This window comes from Erpetoichthys calabaricus, chromosome 14, assembly GCF_900747795.2.
Source record: "Erpetoichthys calabaricus chromosome 14, fErpCal1.3, whole genome shotgun sequence".
Lineage (NCBI taxonomy): Eukaryota > Metazoa > Chordata > Cladistia > Polypteriformes > Polypteridae > Erpetoichthys > Erpetoichthys calabaricus.
The window spans coordinates 86464810-86484908 of NC_041407.2; the positions used below are offsets into that span (position 1 = coordinate 86464810).

At 40.9% G+C, this 20099-nt stretch overlaps 1 protein-coding gene across 1 annotated transcript; it reads left to right on the forward strand.

Moving 5' to 3' along the window:
* The first annotated feature begins 1044 nt into the window (after positions 1 to 1044).
* Positions 1045 to 17652, forward strand: LOC114664365 (regulator of G-protein signaling 20-like). The gene is made up of 5 exons (XM_028818450.2): positions 1045 to 1161; positions 6335 to 6501; positions 10810 to 10899; positions 15117 to 15351; positions 17321 to 17652. The coding sequence occupies exons 2-5, from the start codon at positions 6371 to 6373 to the stop codon at positions 17510 to 17512; spliced, it is 648 nt and encodes a 215-aa protein (XP_028674283.1). The 5' UTR covers positions 1045 to 1161; positions 6335 to 6370; the 3' UTR covers positions 17513 to 17652.
* Positions 17653 to 20099: the final 2447 nt, after the last annotated feature.

Below are 20099 nucleotides of genomic sequence, written 5' to 3' on the forward strand. Positions count from 1 at the left end.
GACATCAATAACCAGATAGTCAACTGCCAGTAGATAGACAGAGGAAATAAGTGATACTATAAATGTAATGCTTTGGAAAAACATTTGAGAAACCTCTATCCATTATCAAGGACGAAAAAATTAAACGATTGCAATCAGATGACAAAAATTAAGTGAAAGGTGACACGCAAATCGTACCGGCTACACACACGCACATGCGCAGTACTTCGCTCACGCCCCAGACTAACTTGATTTAGTGACGTTAAATACGAGCGAACGTGCGTGTGGCCTTCATGGTAGCCTGAGATGGACTGGCTCCCGTCCAGAGATGGGTATTGCTGCTGGCTTAGACGCAATTGTACAAAATGTGCGTTCAAAGAGTTGAAGGAAGAACGAGCGATAAAGAAATGCTAGGTATAAAACTGTCAGCAAAGTAATTCAATGCTGCCATCTAGTGTCCCGTGTATTTTGAACGGTCCGCGAATTACCGCGTAATTGGACTGTTCTGAGTAATGGAACATCTCAAATTTCTAAATGTTCAGTAAAAAAAGCTTTAAAGTTTGCCCAAAGACTATCTTAGGTCTTGGTGCTATGTGACGTTCTTTCTCATCTTTGCATGTTCTTTTATTTCCCAACTAATTCCCTTTATGAAGGCTGTTAGTATCACGTTTTATTTTTCTTTACCTTGTTTTATATATACTTTGAGTCATATAAAAATGGCATAGATAAGAGATACAATTAATTTACATCGTAGCTTTCCTTAAAAATGGGAGTGAAATAAAAAGAGAGCAAAAGTCTGAGAACGGGGAGGAAATTAAATTATGAGAAGCAGAAATAATTCTCCACTTTATCAAATAAATGATAGATAGATAGATAGATAGATAGATAGATAGATAGATAGATAGATAGATAGATAGATAGATAGATCTTTCCGTCTGTAATGTACTTAATTTTAAACAGTCCTACGAAGTTAAAAAATGAAAAAAAGATTTTTGGACAGAGCATCCTCGCGACTCTGCAGGTTGTAGGATGCATCGCGCATGCGCCTCTTCCTTTCGCAAATCCTGCATCTTTTCCAGCAGGCATCAAAAGAGATGATGTTGGCTGGGCGTTAATATATGTGTGTATGCATTGAAAGCGGGTTCAAGTCGGAGAAGAAATGGCACTATGATTTTAGTAGCGGTAAGTACCAAACTTTTTTATCTCCTCATTCCATCGTATGAATTATTGAGGGAGGCAGCTTTGTGGCTAGATGCACATAGCGGCGCAAAGGGAGGGGTTGGGTTGCTTAGTCGGACTTGCATACTTGGGTTTGTGCAGTGACATGTATTTATGCTGACAGGTACTAAGAACATCGATGTCTGCCAAAAGTTACTTTGTCATCGCTTAGTTTAACATTCTTTACGATCCCCAGTTCCCATTTTTCGTTCTCCTTCTTCATTTGGCAACAGGCGGTTGGTGCATCAGCCGGCGTGTTTTATCTTTCACAGCATTTTAAATGAAGTTTGACAATCAGTGTAAAAATCACTGCCATGTTCTTGAATTTCTTCTTGCTCCTGTTTAGCATTTCTTATACCCTCTTTGTGACTAAAACTCCAAGCGGATATGTACACTAAGGTCCGTTTTGATGCCCGCGATTTCAGCTGCAATTCGTTATAATTTTGTTTCTGGAGACGATCGAGTCAGCCGGTGACCAGGAGACAGACGAGCAGCCGTTTGAGAGACGAGTCGTAATTCACGGACATAAAATGACTCGCGAGTACTTAAAAGTGCTTGAGTTAAATATCTGATGCCGAGTTTATTGCCAGTTTCTTGTAAATTAGCAAGTGCCCAAATGACGCGTTCACACGTATGACCTCACATGTATACTTCACTACTAATAAATGAGCGAAACGCTGATCCTTTGTAAAATTAATCAGACACTTCATGATGCTTTTATCCGCCCCGTCCCTGTATTGAAAATGAAAGTCGTCTGTAAATTAAATTTTATTTAATGTTATTTGTAAGTAAATGTAAAATTAACCACGTGCCTGTATCAGGACAGTGCAAATCATAACTGAATACACTGCCGCCAATATCATTAATAAATGCGAAATACAAGCATATAACGATATTAGGAAGTGGAAAGGACTGAACCACACATAGGTGAAGATAAAAGGCAGAGGAAACCAACTGATTGTACATTTCCATACCTATGACTATGTGTATATTTTTGGATTGGATGAGTCTCTTAAATATAGGTAACAGGAAAGAAATAAAGGCAATGGACGCTATACAAAGTTCAAGACTGAAGTAGGACCTGAGCCTAGGGTTTGATGCAGACACTTCAAAACCTCCAACAGTTGTACTAGACAGAAGTTTTCATCATGCTAGGAGTGGATGGCATGGTACCCATCCATACATACATCTATCTGATTTTGAGGTGTGTGACCACTGTGTTTATTATTCCATTTTGCTAAAATATATTTTGTATTTCTGAGATGGGTTGGCGCAGTGGTAGCGCTTCTGTCTCACAGTTAGGAGACCTGGGTTCACTTCACGGGTCCTCCCTGCATGGAGTTTGCATGTTCTCCCTGTGTCTGTGTAGGTTTCCTCCAGGTGCTCCAGTTTCCTCCCACAGTCCAAAGACATGCAGGTTAGGTGGACTGGCGATTTTAAATTGGCCCTAGTGTGTGCTTGGTGTATGTGTGTGTCCTGTGGTGGGTTGGCACCCTGCCCGGGATTGGTTCCTGCTTTACACCCTGTGTTGGTGGGGATTGGCTCCAGCAGACCCCTGTGACTCTGTGTTTGGATCCAGCGGGTTGGAAAATGGATGGATGGATTTCTGGAATGAGTGTGAAACTGCAATGTCTTCATTCTTATTACTATAGTACCATCATACATTCTTAAAAATGAAGGTGCCATAGTTGTTTTTCAGACCAATGCCATACAGAAACCCAGGGCTGGTGCCAACATTAAGGTGAATTAGTTATTTGCATAGGGCACAGATCATAATTTGGGATGGACCCAGCTGCACAGGTTAGCTAACAAACAGTCGGTTGTCACACTAATAAGCTTGGCAAAATGACCTAGCACCGGCACTGCAGGAACCATTATTGGTTCCTGAAAGAACCATCCAAGTGAAGGTTCCAGAAAGAACATTGAACATCCTCCATAAATGACAGTGAATAAATGGCAACAAATTTGTGAAATCCCACCAGATTCCTGATTCTAAAAAGACTCTTGTGGCAAACAATAGCACTGCCTAAGTTCAGGTTTTCTTGATCTGTTCATATTCTGCTATACATTTCTGCTTCATCCAGTAGGAACCTTTCCAATGTCCAAAGAATCAAATTCACATGTAAAGTACTCTTAGTCTGATGCTGTCAGCACCATGCTTCACTTTTATAATGGTATTGCATAGATGACTAGCGGTGCCCTGGCTTCCTCCAGATATGATGCTAACCTTGTATTCATCAGACCATAGAATCTTGTTTCTCACAGTCCGAGAGTCCCTTAGGCGCCTTCTTGCAAATTCCAATTGGGCTTCCATGTGGAGAGACTGTGAAGAGACATCTGTCCGGCCGCTTTATCATAAAGCCCAGATCAGTGCAGCGTTGCAGTGGAGGTTATCCTTCTGCAAATTTTTCCACACAGGGTCTCTGGAGCACATCCAGAGTGACCACTGGGTTCTTACCATGGCCCTCTTCTCACGATTACTCAGTATTGGCCAGGTAGCCACCTTTAAGAGACATTGTTCTTCTAAACTTATTCCATTTAAACATTTTGGAGGCTACTGTGCTCTTGGAAGCTTTTAGTGCTGCAGGAAGTTTTTGTAGTCTTCCTCTGATCTGTGTGAGGTGCAGTCCTTTCTCTAATCTCTGCAGGCGATTCCTTTGACCTTGTGGCTTGGTTTTTGCTCAACAGTGGGACCTCCAGTAGACATCTGTGTGTGTCTTTCCTAATCGTGTGCAGTCAATTCAATTGAACAGAACGGTATGCACTTGAGCCAAATTTCAAGTATCATAGTAAAAGGCCCGAATACACATTTCAATGGGATATAAACTGGTCAAAAAAATTAAAGGAACACTTTGAAAACACATCAGATCTTAAAGGGAAAAAAATCCTCCTCGATATCTCTACTGATATGGACTGGGTAATGTGTTAGGAATGAAAGGATGCCACATCATTTGATGGAAATGAAAATTATTAATTTACAAAGGACTGAATTTATAGACACACCGAAAATCAAAGTGAAAAAGTGATGCAGCAGGCAGGCTAGTCCATTTTGCCGAAATTTCATTGCAGCAACTCCAAATTGTACTCAGTAGTTTGTATGGCCCCACGTGCTAGTATGCATACCTGACAATGTTGGGAGGCATTTTCCTAATAAGACGACGGATGGTGTCCTGGGGAATCTCCTCCCAGATCTGGACCAGGGCATCACTGAGGTCCTGGACAGGCTTATGCATTGGATGGACTCAAACATAATGTCCCACCCAGAGGTGTTCTATTGGATTTAGGTCAGGTAAGTGAGCATGGGGGCCAGTCAATGGTATCAATTCCTTCATCCTCTCACCACATGAGGACGGGCATTGTCGTGCACCAGGAGGAACCCAGGACCCACTGCACCAGCATAGGGTCTGACAATGGCTCCAAGGATTTCATCCCGATACTTAATGGCAGTCAAGGTTCCGTTGTCTAGCCTGTAGAGGTCTGTGCTTCCCTCCATGGGTATGCCTTCCCAGACCATCACTGACCCACCACCAAATTAGTCATGCTGAATGATGTTACAGGCAGCATAACATTTTCCACGACTTCTCCAGACCCTTTCACGTCTGTCACATGTACTCAGGATGAACCTGCTCTCATCTGTGAGAAGCACAGGGCGCCAGTGGTAGACCTGCCAATTCTGGTATTTTATGGCAAATGCCAATCGAGCTCCATGGTGTCAGGCAGTAAGCACAGGGCTCACTAGAGGACGTCAGGCCCTCAAGCCATCCTCATGAAGTCTGTTTCTGATTGTTTGGTCAGAGACATTCACACCAGTGGCCTGCTGGAGGTCATGTTGTAGGCTCTGGCAGTGCTCATCCTGTTCCTCCTTGCCCAAAGGAGCAGATACCAGTCCTGCTGATGGGCTAAGGACCTTCTACAGCCCTGTCCAGCTCTCCTAGAGTAACTGCCTGTCTCCTGGAATCTCCTCCATGCCATTGAGACTGTGCTGGGAGACACATGCAAACCTTCTGGCAATGGCTCGTATTGATGTGCCATCCTGGAGAAGTTGGACTACCTGTGCAACCTCTGTAGGGTCCAGGTATTGCCTCATGCTACCAGTAGTGACACTGACCATAGCCAAATGCAAAACTAGTGAAAAAACAGATGAGGAGGGAAAAATGTCAGTGGCCTCCACCTGTTAAAGCATTCTTGTTTTGGGGGTCATCTCATTGTTGCCCCTCTAGTGCACCAAAGCAGCTGAAACTGATTAACAAGCCCCTCTGCTACTTAACTGACCAGATCAATAGCCCAGAAGTTTCATTGACTTGATGCTATACTCTGATTAACAAAGTGTTCCTTTAATTTTTTTGAACAGTAAATATTTTTTGTTTTCTTTAATACATTTTGCAAATATTTCTAAAATTCAGTTTTAGCTTTGTCATTTTGGGGTATTGATTGTTGATTGGCGTGGGGAAAGTTAGTATAAATGATTTTAGCAGAAGGCTGCAACATAGCAAAAATGTGAAAAAAGTGAAATAGACTGAGCACTTATTGAATCCATCACCTCTTTACGAACCCCAGGTCTGCTGCTTTGTTTGGCCGTCTTCCCTCAGACCCACAGGAGGATGGATGAGGCTCCATCTTTTACTATCATGACTACCAGTTGAGCATTACTAACTCACTGAACACTCACAAACTTCAAAATATGAGAAGAAGGCAGGAGTATTTGGAGGAAACCCAAAAAGAAGTTGCAAATTCTAACACTGGTGCCATGTATTGATGTACTGTTACTTCCTACATTTCAAAATACTACATGAAAAATATAACTGAAGTTTTGAAGTTTGAGTTCCTGAAATAACTAAAGAGAAGAAAATTGTACCAATCTGTGAGGACTAATGTGGCAACAGAAGCAAAGAGGTGGGTTTAAAAGATGGAACACATGGCTTTGGGTATAGAATGGGCTTCCTTGGGATCATAGGGGTATCATAAACACACTGAGTGATATTCACTTGTACAAAACAAGCGTGAAGTATCAGTCACAAGTGTTATATTGAGCCCCTAAGTCACAAAGGGTAGATGGCCTCTTTAATTGATTATTTTGCAGGATTTCAGTGAATGTCATTTTTAAGTGTTGCTGATCAAATAAACTTTCTATTTGTAGATGGCTCATGCATGAGGCTTGGCCCAAAGAGCTGCAATGAGAAGACGGCTGTCCCATGTGGACTCTAAGACCCCGTCTCCTTGTGAAGGAAGTCCCACTTCCCCATCTTGTAACCGGGGATCCAATCCCTGCTGCTTCTGTTGGTGCTGTTGCTGCAGTTGTTCCTGGTAAATTACTCAGATTTTCTTCAGAGGGCAATCTCCTCCTTGGAGCTACATGTCTTTATTTAATCAGACAGACAGATAAGAAGAACACTGTGTAACAGAGAACACAGAAAGCTACTATACTATATGATAGATAACTAGGTTGATATATCTGAAAGGCATAAGGTGCCTAAAAGTAGTAAAAGGCAGGGGGTGTCACTGAGCCCCAGAACCCTAGACACACCACACTAAAGAGTCCCAGGTGCAAAATGTAGGTTTTTATTGCACAAAATACCTTATTTCCAGACCAATTCCAAAAACTTTCAATAGTCAATCCTTCTCTTCCTCCTCCAGGTGAGCTTTGCCTTGTGCCTCCTGATTCTGATGCATTTATGTCAGACCTTCTGGTACTGGGGCACAGCCCGTTATAAGCACTTCCAGGTCAGACTGAAGCCTCCTGAAGCAGACAGTCCCTCTACCTGCAGCACTCACTGGTGGCACCCAAAGGCACCCCGGGAGCATCTCTACTGGCTCCACACCAGTTGAGCACTGCCATCTATTTTACTAGGGTAGGAACTGCCCGGGATGCAGTAACTCCCCCACATTATTCATTAAGTTATGGGATTGTATGGGATGATGCTTCCCTTCCATCCTGGCTGGGTTATACCTCCTTCCATGCTGTCATTCCGTTATGGAGTCTTGGTCGGGAAAGGGTCGATATATATACAGTGGTGTGAAAAACTATTTGCCCCCTTCCTGATTTCTTATTCTGTCACACAAAATGTTTCTGATCATCAAACACATTTAACCATTAGTCAAATATAACACAAGTAAACACAAAATGCAGTTTTTAAATGGTGGTTTTTATTATTTAGGGAGAAAAAAAAATCCAAACCTACATGGCCCTGTGTGAAAAAGTAATTGCCCCCTGAACCTAATAACTGGTTGGGCCACCCTTAGCAGCAATAACTGCAATCAAGCGTTTGCGATAACTTGCAATGAGTCTTTTACAGCGCTCTGGAGGAATTTTGGCCCACTCATCTTTGCAAAATTGTTGTAATTCAGCTTTATTTGAGGGTTTTCTAGCATGAACCGCCTTTTTAAGGTCATGCCATAGCATCTCAATTGGATTCAGGTCAGGACTTTGACTAGGCCACTCCAAAGTCTTCATTTTGTTTTTCTTCAGCCATTCAGAGGTGGATTTGCTGGTGTGTTTTGGGTCATTGTCCTGTTGCAGCACCCAAGATTGCTTCAGCTTGAGTTGACGAACAGATGGCCGGACATTCTCCTTCAGGATTTTTTGGTAGACAGTAGAATTCATGGTTCCATCTATCACAGCAAGCCTTCCAGGTCCTGAAGCAGCAAAACAACCCCAGACCATCACACTACCACCACCATATTTTACTGTTGGTATGATGTTCTTTTTCTGAAATGCTGTGTTCCTTTTACGCCAGATGTAACGGGACATTTGCCTTCCAAAAAGTTCAACTTTTGTCTCATCAGTCCACAAGGTATTTTCCCAAAAGTCTTGGCAATCATTGAGATGTTTCTTAGCAAAATTGAGACGAGCCCTAATGTTCTTTTTGCTTAACAGTAGTTTGCGTCTTGGAAATCTGCCATGCAGGCCGTTTTTGCCCAGTCTCTTTCTTATGGTGTAGTCGTGAACACTGACCTTAATTGAGGCAAGTGAGGCCTGCAGTTCTTTAGACGTTGTCCTGGGGTCTTTTGTGACCTCTCGGATGAGTCGTCTCTGCGCTCTTGGGGTAATTTTGGTCGGCCGGCCACTCCTGGGAAGGTTCACCACTGTTCCATGTTTTTGCCATTTGTGGGTAATGGCTCTCACTGTGGTTCGCTGGAGTCCCAAAGCTTTAGAAATGGCTTTATAACCTTTACCAGACTGATAGATCTCAATTACTTCTGTTCTCATTTGTTCCTGAATTTCTTTGGATCTTGGCATGATGTCTAGCTTTTGAGGTGCTTTTGGTCTACTTCTCTGTGTCAGGCAGCTCCTATTTAAGTGATTTCTTGATTGAAACAGGTGTGGCAGTAATCAGGCCTGGGGGTGGCTACGGAAATTGAACTCAGGTGTGATACACCACAGTTAGGTTATTTTTTAACAAGGGGGCAATTACTTTTTCACACAGGGCCATGTAGGTTTGGATTTTTTTCTCCCTAAATAATAGAAACCATCATTTAAAAACTGCATTTTGTGTTTACTTGTGTTATATTTGACTAATGGTTAAATGTGTTTGATGATCAGAAACATTTTGTGTGACAAACATGCAAAAGAATAAGAAATCAGGAAGGGGGCAAATAGTTTTTCACACCACTGTATACATACTTGTATAAGGCACTATATAACTGATAGATTTAAAAGGCAGTATGCAATAGATAAATCCATTGATCTAGAGGGCTTTGTATAGTAGATGTATCTGAAAGGCACTGCTAGATAGATAGATAGATAGATAGATAGATAGATAGATAGATAGATAGATAGATAGATAGATAGTGTGGATGGGTGGAAAGAACACTCTGTGCTCATACAAAATGTTGGGATGCCAGCTGCGTCACCCGTTTTAATCTTTTGGTGAATATTTTAAGCAGGCACTCGATGGCGCAATAATAAGCAAAAATCACATCTATGGCTGATGCAAAATGAAAAGCTCTTCAGAGTGGATGAAAATTCTGGAGCTCTGTCCTATCTAAGTTTTATATCCAAATGAGAAGCTGGCACCCTTTTATAGCAGTCCAGCCAGAAGAGGTGTGGTCAGTCGCCCTCAAGAGGTGTCTTCTCAGTTTTGAATAAGAAAAGAGAGTCAAGCCTGTTAGCAGCAGCGTCCCCTCTTGCCCCAATGGGGTATTACAAACCTTGGATGCATCCTGGAGTTGTTCCTCATTATTGAAAATAGACAGATGGGAATTATGTAGCATATTTGCTTTGTCGATCTTCTAGCCATATCTAATAGTTTTGATTATTATCTGTCTTACCAGTAATAGATTGAATTATGACAAGAGCTACCCCTTTCATTAATCATTTCTCAAGAGACTGAGGAGACCAACTGTATTTTTATCTCAGAGATTTATTCTTGGTCTGTCAGTCATGTTATTCTCTGAGTACATTTACATGCAGTATCAGTGTCTGCTTCTTACACTTCCTGGATTATGCATGTATTTCAAATGCCCTATAATAGCAGGCTAAGATTTAATATGGATTGATGGAAATGAACGCTAATACTTAATCCCCTTTTTATATTTATACAGTTTAGTGTCAAGATCATGACAGTGCTTCTGATCATTTCCTTCCTTCTTCATGATCGTTGATATTCCGTGCTCTCCTGGTACTCAGTCAATATATCCAGCAGCCCTCTTAGGTTTCTGTAAGAAGGAGGCAGAAACCATTTAAAACCTGTCAGGGCCGAGCTGATTACTCATGTAGGTGTCAATTGGAGCGTCACAGCTCTCACAATATTCATTGAGTTGGTCTTACATATGATATTGGGTGACATTGTTTGTCATTCTGATGATGTTAAAAACAGAATTAATATTAATTGGGTATATGGTGTGCATTGTGTTAATCTTTTTCTGAACTGTTACCTATACTTAGTAATATTTGTCCAGTAGTAATGTACCCTGTTTTTTTCCAACCCTAGATAACCACCAAGTACTCGAGTGTGATTAAAGGGGTCATTGGCCAAGAGAAATGCACAAATCGTATTGAAATGTTAGGGTGCCAACCAGGCCACCCCGTTTACTAAAATGTTAAATGTAAAGAAAAATAATAGGCACACAATGGCACAAGATGGAACAAAAAGGCAGAGTCAGTCATTTGCTGGAGTAATAAGGCTCTGAAGAGCGGTCAGGCTTCAGGATGGAGCTCAGTCTGGCAGATTGCTCTTTCCCAAATCAAACACCTCTGCTCTTATAGCCCGTGGACTGGAAGAGACATAGTCAGTTACCCTCATTGGGCGTCTGCTCAGAGCTGTGGTTGGACAAAGAGACAAGACAGTCAGTGATTGCGCCCCCTCTCGTCCTTGGGTGGCAGTGCTTACCTTTCATGAGCCTGGAAGATGAACATCAAACGCATAAGCGGAACACAGGGAACAAGTGCTTTTTTTTTTTTTTTTTAAGAATGGCACCCCAGTGTTGTTCAATGTGTTCTCCATTAAAGTATCACTCAGCCAAATATAGAAAGTCTGCACCTAGGGCAAGGTGAAAGGTGAAGTCTTGTGTTTCAAACAACTGAATTTATAAATCTTAAGAAACAGAGGGTAAGTAATGTTAGGTGTCTTACAACTGCCACTTTATCTTCTACTTCTCTAATTGATGCCACAGTCTGACCGTGCGGAACAAAGAAAAGGAAGTGTGCAGCCGGAGAGCATCTAACCTTTCTACTCTGGAAAGCCTACAGAGAAACGAAGAATGGTAAGTGCTGTATCTTTAACAGCAATAATGCTAACGCTGTCGACATCGAGTTAATGTTGTTATTTCATATCTAGGTATGTCTGACAATAAGAAGCATACTTTCCCACTTGGTGGCTTCAATTTATTCCCCATGTAGATTCATCTTTGCCTTTTGCTGATGTGCTAGTACACAAATGGTCACTCACATAACATCCGTGTACTGTATATAGGATGTGTCCTGCAGAGCAAATCTGACACAGACAGACACACACACACGCTTTTATTTGTGGGAAACTCTTTCCCAAAAGTTGCCCACAACAGCAATGCAAAGTACAAAGCACGGGAGTAAAAGCACACAGCACTTTGTCTTCCTTTTCTTCCTGTCTTTCCCTTCTCTCCACTTCCTCTCCTCCTCCAGCAAGCTTCATCTTCTCCCTCCTGACTCTGGTTCCCTGAATGAAGTGAGGCAGCTCCTTTTATGCTGCACCTAGCAGCACTTCCAGTGGTCCATTAAAGTGGCCCGGAAGCACTTCCAGGTGATATGGGAGCCCGATTAAGTAGGGTTCAGGAGTCCCTGTAGCACCCATGGGACCCAACAGGGTTGAGTAACAGAATTCCAACTCCCATGAAGCCGTGTGGGAATCCATGGTGTTGCAACAACCCAAGGGGGCTACTATATAATGATCTGGGAAGATAATGCCGTGATCACACTATCTCCCCTGGTCCTTCCATTAATTGGGCATCCTGGCTGGGCAAGGGCACCAGCTGCATACCACAACAATCTATTTGTGTTTACAGTGCCTATAAAAAGCATTCACCCTCTTGAAAGTTTTTGCATCTTATTGTTGTACAAATTAAATGACAGTGGATTTAATTTGGCTTTTTTGACACTGATTAGGAGAAAAAACACTCTAAACATCAAAGTGAACACAGCTTCCTGCAAAGTGGTCTAAATTAATTACAAAAATACATACGTGGACAAATTTATTGGTACCCTTGCAGCTCATTGAAAAAGTGCTATATGCCTCTTGAAAAGAAATTAAATGCAAAGCAATTGTCTCCTGCCTTACAGTCAAGAGCGGTGTTTGGAGGTGGAAAGTGCCTAAAGGGGCCCCGCTTTTGAGGTCTGCGTGTCCCGTTCGAGCAGATTTGTCAAGTTATTTTCTATAGTATATCTATATATTTGAGATGCTTCTAAGAGGAACCTTTTTAAAATCCTTCTTCAGGGTCAAATTCCATACATGTATGCCTTTGAAAACATTCCATAGTCCACCTTCATCGCCCGAAAAGGGTCGCCAGTATAACCCCTTCCTAAAATAGGTACAGCCTATTAGTCTCTGGGTTGGCTTCTGTTCTGACTTGGGAACAACTGATGGCTTGTCACTTATGACTCATTCGTGTCCGGAGAGCCTACCATTGTTTCTTAGTCGAGCCTTTGGTTCAGTTTGCTACAGTAGGCCTAGTTGAAACAGTGCAGGAAGTGTTTGGTAGTGGAATGCGCAGCAATGTTTTATTACTGGTTTAGCCATATCACTGTCGATGCCATAAGTGGAAAAGATTGTGGTGTACTTTTTTAATAGATTATTTCGTTATACTTTGATAAAGTCCACGTGTTATCTTGCAAAAATGTAGCTAAATACTGTGATGAGAAAATCTGGTGTATGTTAACAATTTTTTTTATTAAATTCACGTGCAAGTTTATACAGTCTGCACATACCGGTAACAGCGTTTGACTTAACCGGCCCCACGTGAGGTTCGTCAGCCCTAGGCCCCACACACCCCTAAGGCCACCTATGCTTACAGATGTCATTCTGTAAAGGAAGACAAGCGTGAAAAGTGATCAAGTGTTGCTTATTCTACAAAGATATTGTTGGCACCCCTAGAAAAGACCCTAATAACTGTATTTCAATCATTTTCAAACTTACTGTTTTCTTTAATTAGCATCACACAATTGTGTAATCAGTCATTTATCAGATTTAAATGGAGAAAGGTCATCACTCTGTGGTTTGGTGTCATCATGTGTCCAACACTGAACATGGATCAGAGAACACAGAAGAGAGAGTTGTCTGAGAAGATCAGCAAAAAAATCATAGGCAAGCATGTTCAAGGCAAAGGCTAGAAGACCACCTACAAGCACCTTGATGTTCCTGTGACAAAACTTGCAAATATTATTAAGAAGTTTAAGGTCTATGGGACTGTAACCATCCTACCTGGATACAGCTGAAAGAGGAAACTCAACCCCACAATGGCCAGAAGGATAGTGAGAATGGTAGACAAAAAGCCAAGGACAACTTCCAAAGACATACCCAGAGGGGACTGGGCGGTCTTGTGGCCTGGAACCCCTGCAGATTTTATTTTTTTCTACAGCTGTCTGGAGTTTTTTTTTTGTTTTTTTCTGTCCTCTCTGGCCATCGGACCTTACTCTTTTTCTATGTTAACTAATGTTGTCTTATTTTAATTTCTTATTTTGTCTTTTATTTTTCTTTTCTTCATTATGTAAGGCACTTTGAGCTACTTTTTTGTATGAAAATGTGCTATATAAATAAATGCTGTTGTTGTTGTTGTTATACAACCTGAATTCCAAGGTCAAGGTCCGTCAGTGTCTGATCACACCATCTGTTGGTTTTTGAGTGACAGTGGGCTCAATGGAGGAAGACACAGGCGGACTTCACTGTTGAAAGAAAACCTAAAAAGGCCAGACTGGAATTTGATAAAGACGCCACAAAGATTTTGAGAGAATGTCCTTTGGACAGCAGCATCTATCTATCTATCTATCTATCTATCTATCTATCTATCTATCTATCTATCTATCTATCTATCTATCTATCTATCTATCTCTCATCAACTCTCTGTCCACAGATGAAAAAATTAACTTTTCAAAGAAACGGACACCATACCTACTGTGAAACATGGAGGAAGCTTGGTTAGTTTTGGGGATGCTTTGCTGGGTCTGAAACGGGGAGCCTTGAGTCTGTGCAGGAAACAATGAAATCTCAAGAGCATTGAGACTTTCTGAAATGAAACATACTGCCTGGTGTCAGAAAGTTGTGTCTCAGTCACAGGTCTTGGATCGCCCAACAGGATAATAACTCAAAACACACAGCTAAAGGCACCCAAGAATGGCTAAGAATAAAGCATTGGACTATTCTGAAGTGGCCTTCTATAAACCCTGATTTGATTTCTATCAAACATCTTTGGAAAGAAGTGAAACATTAATTCTGGAGAAGGCTCCCCTTTCAAACCTGACACAGATGGAGCAGTTTGCTCAGGAAGAGTGAGCCAAACTACCTGTGGACAGGTGCAGAGTCTCATTGAGAGCTTCAAGAGTCCCTTGTTTGATGTGATGGCCTCTAAAGGTTGTGCAACAAAATATTAGGCTGTGCGTGCCATCATTTTTGTCCATGGTATTTTCATTTGTGTTATTATTTGAAATATTTTGTTGATGAGACAATTGTGAGTTCTTATCTTTCATGGAGGAGTACCAACAAATTTGTCCACATCTGTAAAACACAAAATAATTGATCGCATACATTTTCACCGTATTCAACACCTAAATCATCTCAATGCTAGGTCCAAACAGCAGCCGTGTTAACCACTGAGCTAAGGTGCTCTCTAGAATTAAATATCATGAACAAACATAAAGTGTATCTTATATATAAACATCTACATGTGGAAGTGCGTGTGTCTGTCTGTCCGGCCAGGAAGTGCGAGGCTACAGCATGAAGCTCAAAGAGCCGACAAGGTAGCCCCAAGTTAACGAGTCGGAAGAAGAAAGAAGTACGAGGCTACAGCATGAAGCTGAAAGAAAGCAAGTCCATCACCAAAGTGAAACCGCCGAGGAAAGAGAAATGAGAGAGAATCTCGCTTAGCCATTGATAGACAAGGGGGGCAAGCACATCTGCAAAACTTAACCGCCGACTCTGCATTTCAGTTTTTTTCTGACGATTTCATTAGTTTCTAGGAGTCCTGGCTTTTTACAGCACAGGCTTACACAGCTAGTATAAAATAATAGTTTGATTTGAATTGAGGAGTGAAGACTAGTTTTAAAAATTTGAAAATGGAGACAAGCCTAAATGGTATCAGCTCTTTGTTAGTTTTCCTTCTGTGCTGATTGGCTGTCTTCCCAGATCTACATGCATTATTGAGGAGCCACCATGAAGGTAGCTCTGATAAACACATTGGTTATGTCTTATACATTACCTTGTCTTTCTTGTTGATTTTTTTCGTTCACTTTTTAGTGGTAGGCTAACATTGGAGGAGGCTTCATCATGGGCTCTTTCCTTCAACACACTGCTGGACAATCCAACGGGACGAGACATTTTCATGGAATTCCTGCGCTCCGAGCACAGCGATGAGAACATGCTCTTCTGGCAGGCTTGCAAGGAACTAAAAGCAGAGCAACGTAAAGCTGCTATTGCGGAAAAGACAAAGCAGATCTACCTAGACTATATCTCCATTCTTTCTCCTAAAGAGGTAAAAGTTCATTACTTTTCAAGGCAGCCATAATTAATTTAACTTGTAGGCTTTAACCATTCCCATAATGCCCATTCCACTGTGCCCACCATTTAGAATTAACAGCATGATTTACCATACTTTACCATCCATGTTATGAACAGTGTTTATCCTTAATTTATTTTGGGCTTCTTTAGGGTTTTTAGTAAATAGCATGATTACCTTTCATGTCCAGATTGTTTTTTCACCACTAGCGGTAACTCTGTGTTGTTACACGGGAGCTTGTGCATACTGTACATTTAAATGTATTAATTTAGTCTGAAAACACACAATAAAAAAATTGCAGAAAGAGCAAAAAATCAATAACCAATGAACACACACATAACCTTGTGGTACACAAGTCAGGGCACATAGCAGTGTGTGATTTTTGTAAATACAGTGCCACTTAGGCTTGGGGGTGTAAGTGCATGCTGATGGATTGTTCAGTGGGGAAATTGACTGATTATTTATTGATGTAGTGATCCCAAGGGGACACTACAGTTCCCTAAACTCCCGACACAATAGTCTCGGACACAATTTCCATTGAATCAACAAAGTTTTCATTATTTGAAACTCTTACAATAAACGTTTCCCACACCACAAGCACAATTCTTATTCTTCCACTCTCTGTAACTCTTCATCTGCTTTTCTCAGCAAGTTTTTACCTCCTCCTCCCGATTCTGGCTCCCTGAGTTGAGTCAGGCTGCTCCTCTTGTACAAAACTCAGACATATTTCTGGTATACCGAGACTGCAGCTTGGTAGGAGAATTTATGAAAAATTGAAAACAAAAGCCTGATTATAACATGGTCACAGCCATTGAAAAAATATAATACCTTAATAAAAGGATAAGAGTCTGAGTGTCTGTCCGGTCGCTGTGTCTCTACCATTCCAACAGACGGTGCTTAACAAACATTTTTTATAATAAAATGCAATACATTTGAAATTCCAACAGATGGTGCATCACAAACATTAACACCACTTTTATGAATCCCATACTAAATGGCACAAAACAGAGACTTGAGTATTGTGTGGTGCACTGCAAATGTCAATGCCGACATCTCCATTGATTATACAGGTATACTGTAGACTTCTATAAATTTCCATATAGGTGACTATTTTTTGTGTGTGTCTTCCTTCACAAGCAGTTTGCATGTGCCATCCTCAGAGATTTCATTAACTTGTTTTGAGGATTTGAGTGGCTATCAGATGAGCAAAAGTGGAAAATATAGAAAATATACAAGTTGGTGTAACCACAGTCAAGGTAAAATTTAAACAGGAAAACAAATTGTACTTGCAATTTCACAGAACGTTTCTCTGTTTTAAGACAGACAAGCTTGCAAATTCACGAATACTTCTCAATGGGAGATTTTAACATTTGAAAACTTCGTACCTCTGTTTGAGAAATCTCAATGAAAATTCAACTGTCTCAACACATTTCCTTAAAGAATATGTGTGCCACATTATAAAAAACAAATTGTTCTATGAAGGGGCCAAGTTGTTTCACGAGGATTGACAGACGCTGGGGCTATTGCAATAGGTGCTTCAGATATTATATGGAAATGCACCTAAAAATGGTAGAGTAATAAAAATGGTGTTAAAAAATAATAAATTTAAAGGAATATTAAACGTAAAAACTGAATTGGATTATGCATCTTCAAAAACTCTTAAACTGTATTTTACTCTACAAATAGCTAATCGGGTCCCAATACTCAAGAATTATGTATTGAGGTGTCATTATAATGGCAGGATCAGTAATGATTTGTGACCCCAAATGGCATCCATGCATTTAAAAACAGAAACAGGATTTTGTAGCTATTTGATCAAATTGTTGTAATAGAGTAATATCTGAGCTGAAATCATTATTTCAAAAAGAGTAACTGCTAAATTGTTTCTGTCAAATTAAGAATGGACCCCTGATTTATCACATTTTTGGGTTTACATTTTCCACAGGTGAGCATCGATGCCACAGTGAGGGACACCATCAACAGTAACATGGCGATGCCCACAGCTGATATTTTTGATGAAGCCCAGGCACAAATCTACGCGCTGATGCACAGGGACTCGTATCCTCGATTTTTGAACTCTGCCATTTATCAATCCCTGCTGCAGAGTCTAAATGCAGGGAATGCTTCCCAAAGCTAGAAGGTGCTACCTGATAGCCACAGACTTGGCTTCATTTCCAAATTCTGCATCACTTGTTGGATTCTTGCAGGTTTGAACTGTGTCACAATACTGGGGGTCACAAATGTTTCGTTGCTAATGGTGGAGAATTCAGATAAGCTGCCAATAGGTGATTGCAGGGCTTCAGGACCTGGTTGAGCTTCTGCAAAGGAGCTCTCTGGCCTATCAGCCAAAAGCTAAAATGTTTACATGGATCAATGGTGGCTTCATTTCAAAAGAGGGCGGAGAAGGTTGACTTGACTTGATCTGTGCAGAAACCTCACTGGAACATCTATAAAAAAAGAAATCATTGGACAGTTCATCTGCTGTATCATTTATTTCTGTCTTTTCCCTTGTACCATTATTTTACCTGCCTTTTTGAATTTTCAGTCAAAACAATACACATCACAGAATAGTTATTAATAGTGTATCATATAGATGAAAATCTTAATTATTTTATTCTGCACTCACTGAGATAAACCGCAAAGTGCATAGTGGCCCACTCAGTTTAAAGCAAAGGCAGCGCCAGTTGTCACTCATTTTCAAAGGTTAAGTATGAAAGCTGGACAATGTGGGCTCTAAAGTCTGCCTTACAATGTTTCATCAAAGCAGCTTTTTTAACTATTTTGAATTTGTCCCATTAAGTAAACTTATAGTGCTGCTGCCTCACACCTCCATGAGTCTGACATTAATTCCATTTTTCAAAGTCATTATTCCAGGCTCAGACACTGCCTGTGCAACATTTTAACATTCTTCTTGTGTCCATGTTTGTTTAACTTCAGACACTCCCAGTGATAACACCACAATGACAGGCTATGCCTCCCTGTGAGCCAAAAATGGGATTTAGTAGGTCCAGAGAATGGATGAATGAATAGAAAACATTGATGGATACGGGGCAGGTTCTGTGTACTTCAGGAGCAACATATTATGAATGATGACAGATTACATGTATAAACAGGATAGATAGATAGATAGAGCCTTTCATATCTATCTATCTATCTATCTATCTATCTATCTATCTATCTATCTATCTATCTATCTATCTATCTATCTATCTATCTATCTATCTATCTATCTATCTATGTGATAGACAGATACAATAGGTTCAGAAAGTACTCAGACCTTTTCACTTTCTGCAAACTCTTATGTTGCAGATTTAATAATAATTAGATAAATTTTCCATTTGTACCCATCAATCTTCATTCAATATCCCAAAATGACAAAGTGAAAACATGCTTTTAAAAAGGTCTGCAAGTTTGTGAAAAATGAAAACCTGAACTCTCTGAATCCTGTAAGTATTCAGGCCCTTTGCTGTGGCACTCCAGATTGTGCTCAGATGCCTCCGGTTTGCTTCAATTCTCCTTGAGATGTGTTTAAAACTTGATGAGAGTCCACCTGTGGCACATCTGATGGATTGGATGTTATTTAGAAAAGTACACACCTGTGAACAGAAGGTCCCACGATTCACACTGCATGTCAGTACAAAAACATGAGGTCCAAGGGACTCTCTGTAGCCCTATGTGATCAAATTTGGTGAGGTTCAGATGAGGGGGAAAAAACATTTCTAAAGCTTTAAGTATTTCCAGAAACACTATGGCCATGATAATTGTGGAATGGAAGAAGTTTGGAACCACCAGAACTTATCCAAAAGTTAACTGTTTGGCCAAACTGAGTAATCAAGCAAAAATGACCTTAGTCAGGAAGGTGACCATTTGAAATTCCAACCGATGGTGCATCACAAACATTAACACCACTTTTATGAATCCCATACTAAATGGCACAAAACAGAGACTTGACCATTGTGTGGTGTATTGCAAATGTTAAGGTTGAGGTCTCCATTGATTATATAGATACAGTCACTGTACTGGAGCTTCAGCAGTCCTCTGCTGAGATGGGAGAACCTATCAGATGGATGACCATCTCAGCAGCTCTTCATCAATCAGGAGTTCATTATAGAGTAGCCAGACAGAAGCCATTCTTGAGAAAAAGATACATGACAGTCCGCATGGACTCTCAGAACATAAGGAGAAAAATCCTCTTGTCTGATGAAAAACAAAATTGAACCCTTTGGGCAAAACTCTAAGCACTATGTCTGGTGAAGTTCAGACGCTGCTCTTCACGTGCCTAATCAGTCCCTACAGTGAAGCATGGTGGTGACAGCATCATCCTATTAGGGTGTTTCTCAGCGTCAGGCACAGGAATACTGGTCAGAACTGAGGGAATGATGAATTCAGCCAAACATAGGAAGGTTATTGAAGAAAACCTGATCCAGAGTGCAGACATCGGAGATGGTTCATCTTTTAGCACAACAACAACCCGAAGCATACAGTCAAGACAACACTGAAATGGCTTTGGGACAAGTCTGTCATTAAGTGGCCCAGACAAAGCCCAAACTAAAACCTCATAGAACATCTGCTGAGAGAGCTGAAGATGACAGTTTGCAGACACTTCCAATCCAGTCTAATGGAGTGTGAGAGAATCTCCCAGTAAGAACTGAATCATCTGACTAATTTCCAGGTGAGCAAAGCTGTCAGAGACTTATCTTAATGACTCAAAGCTGTTATTGCAG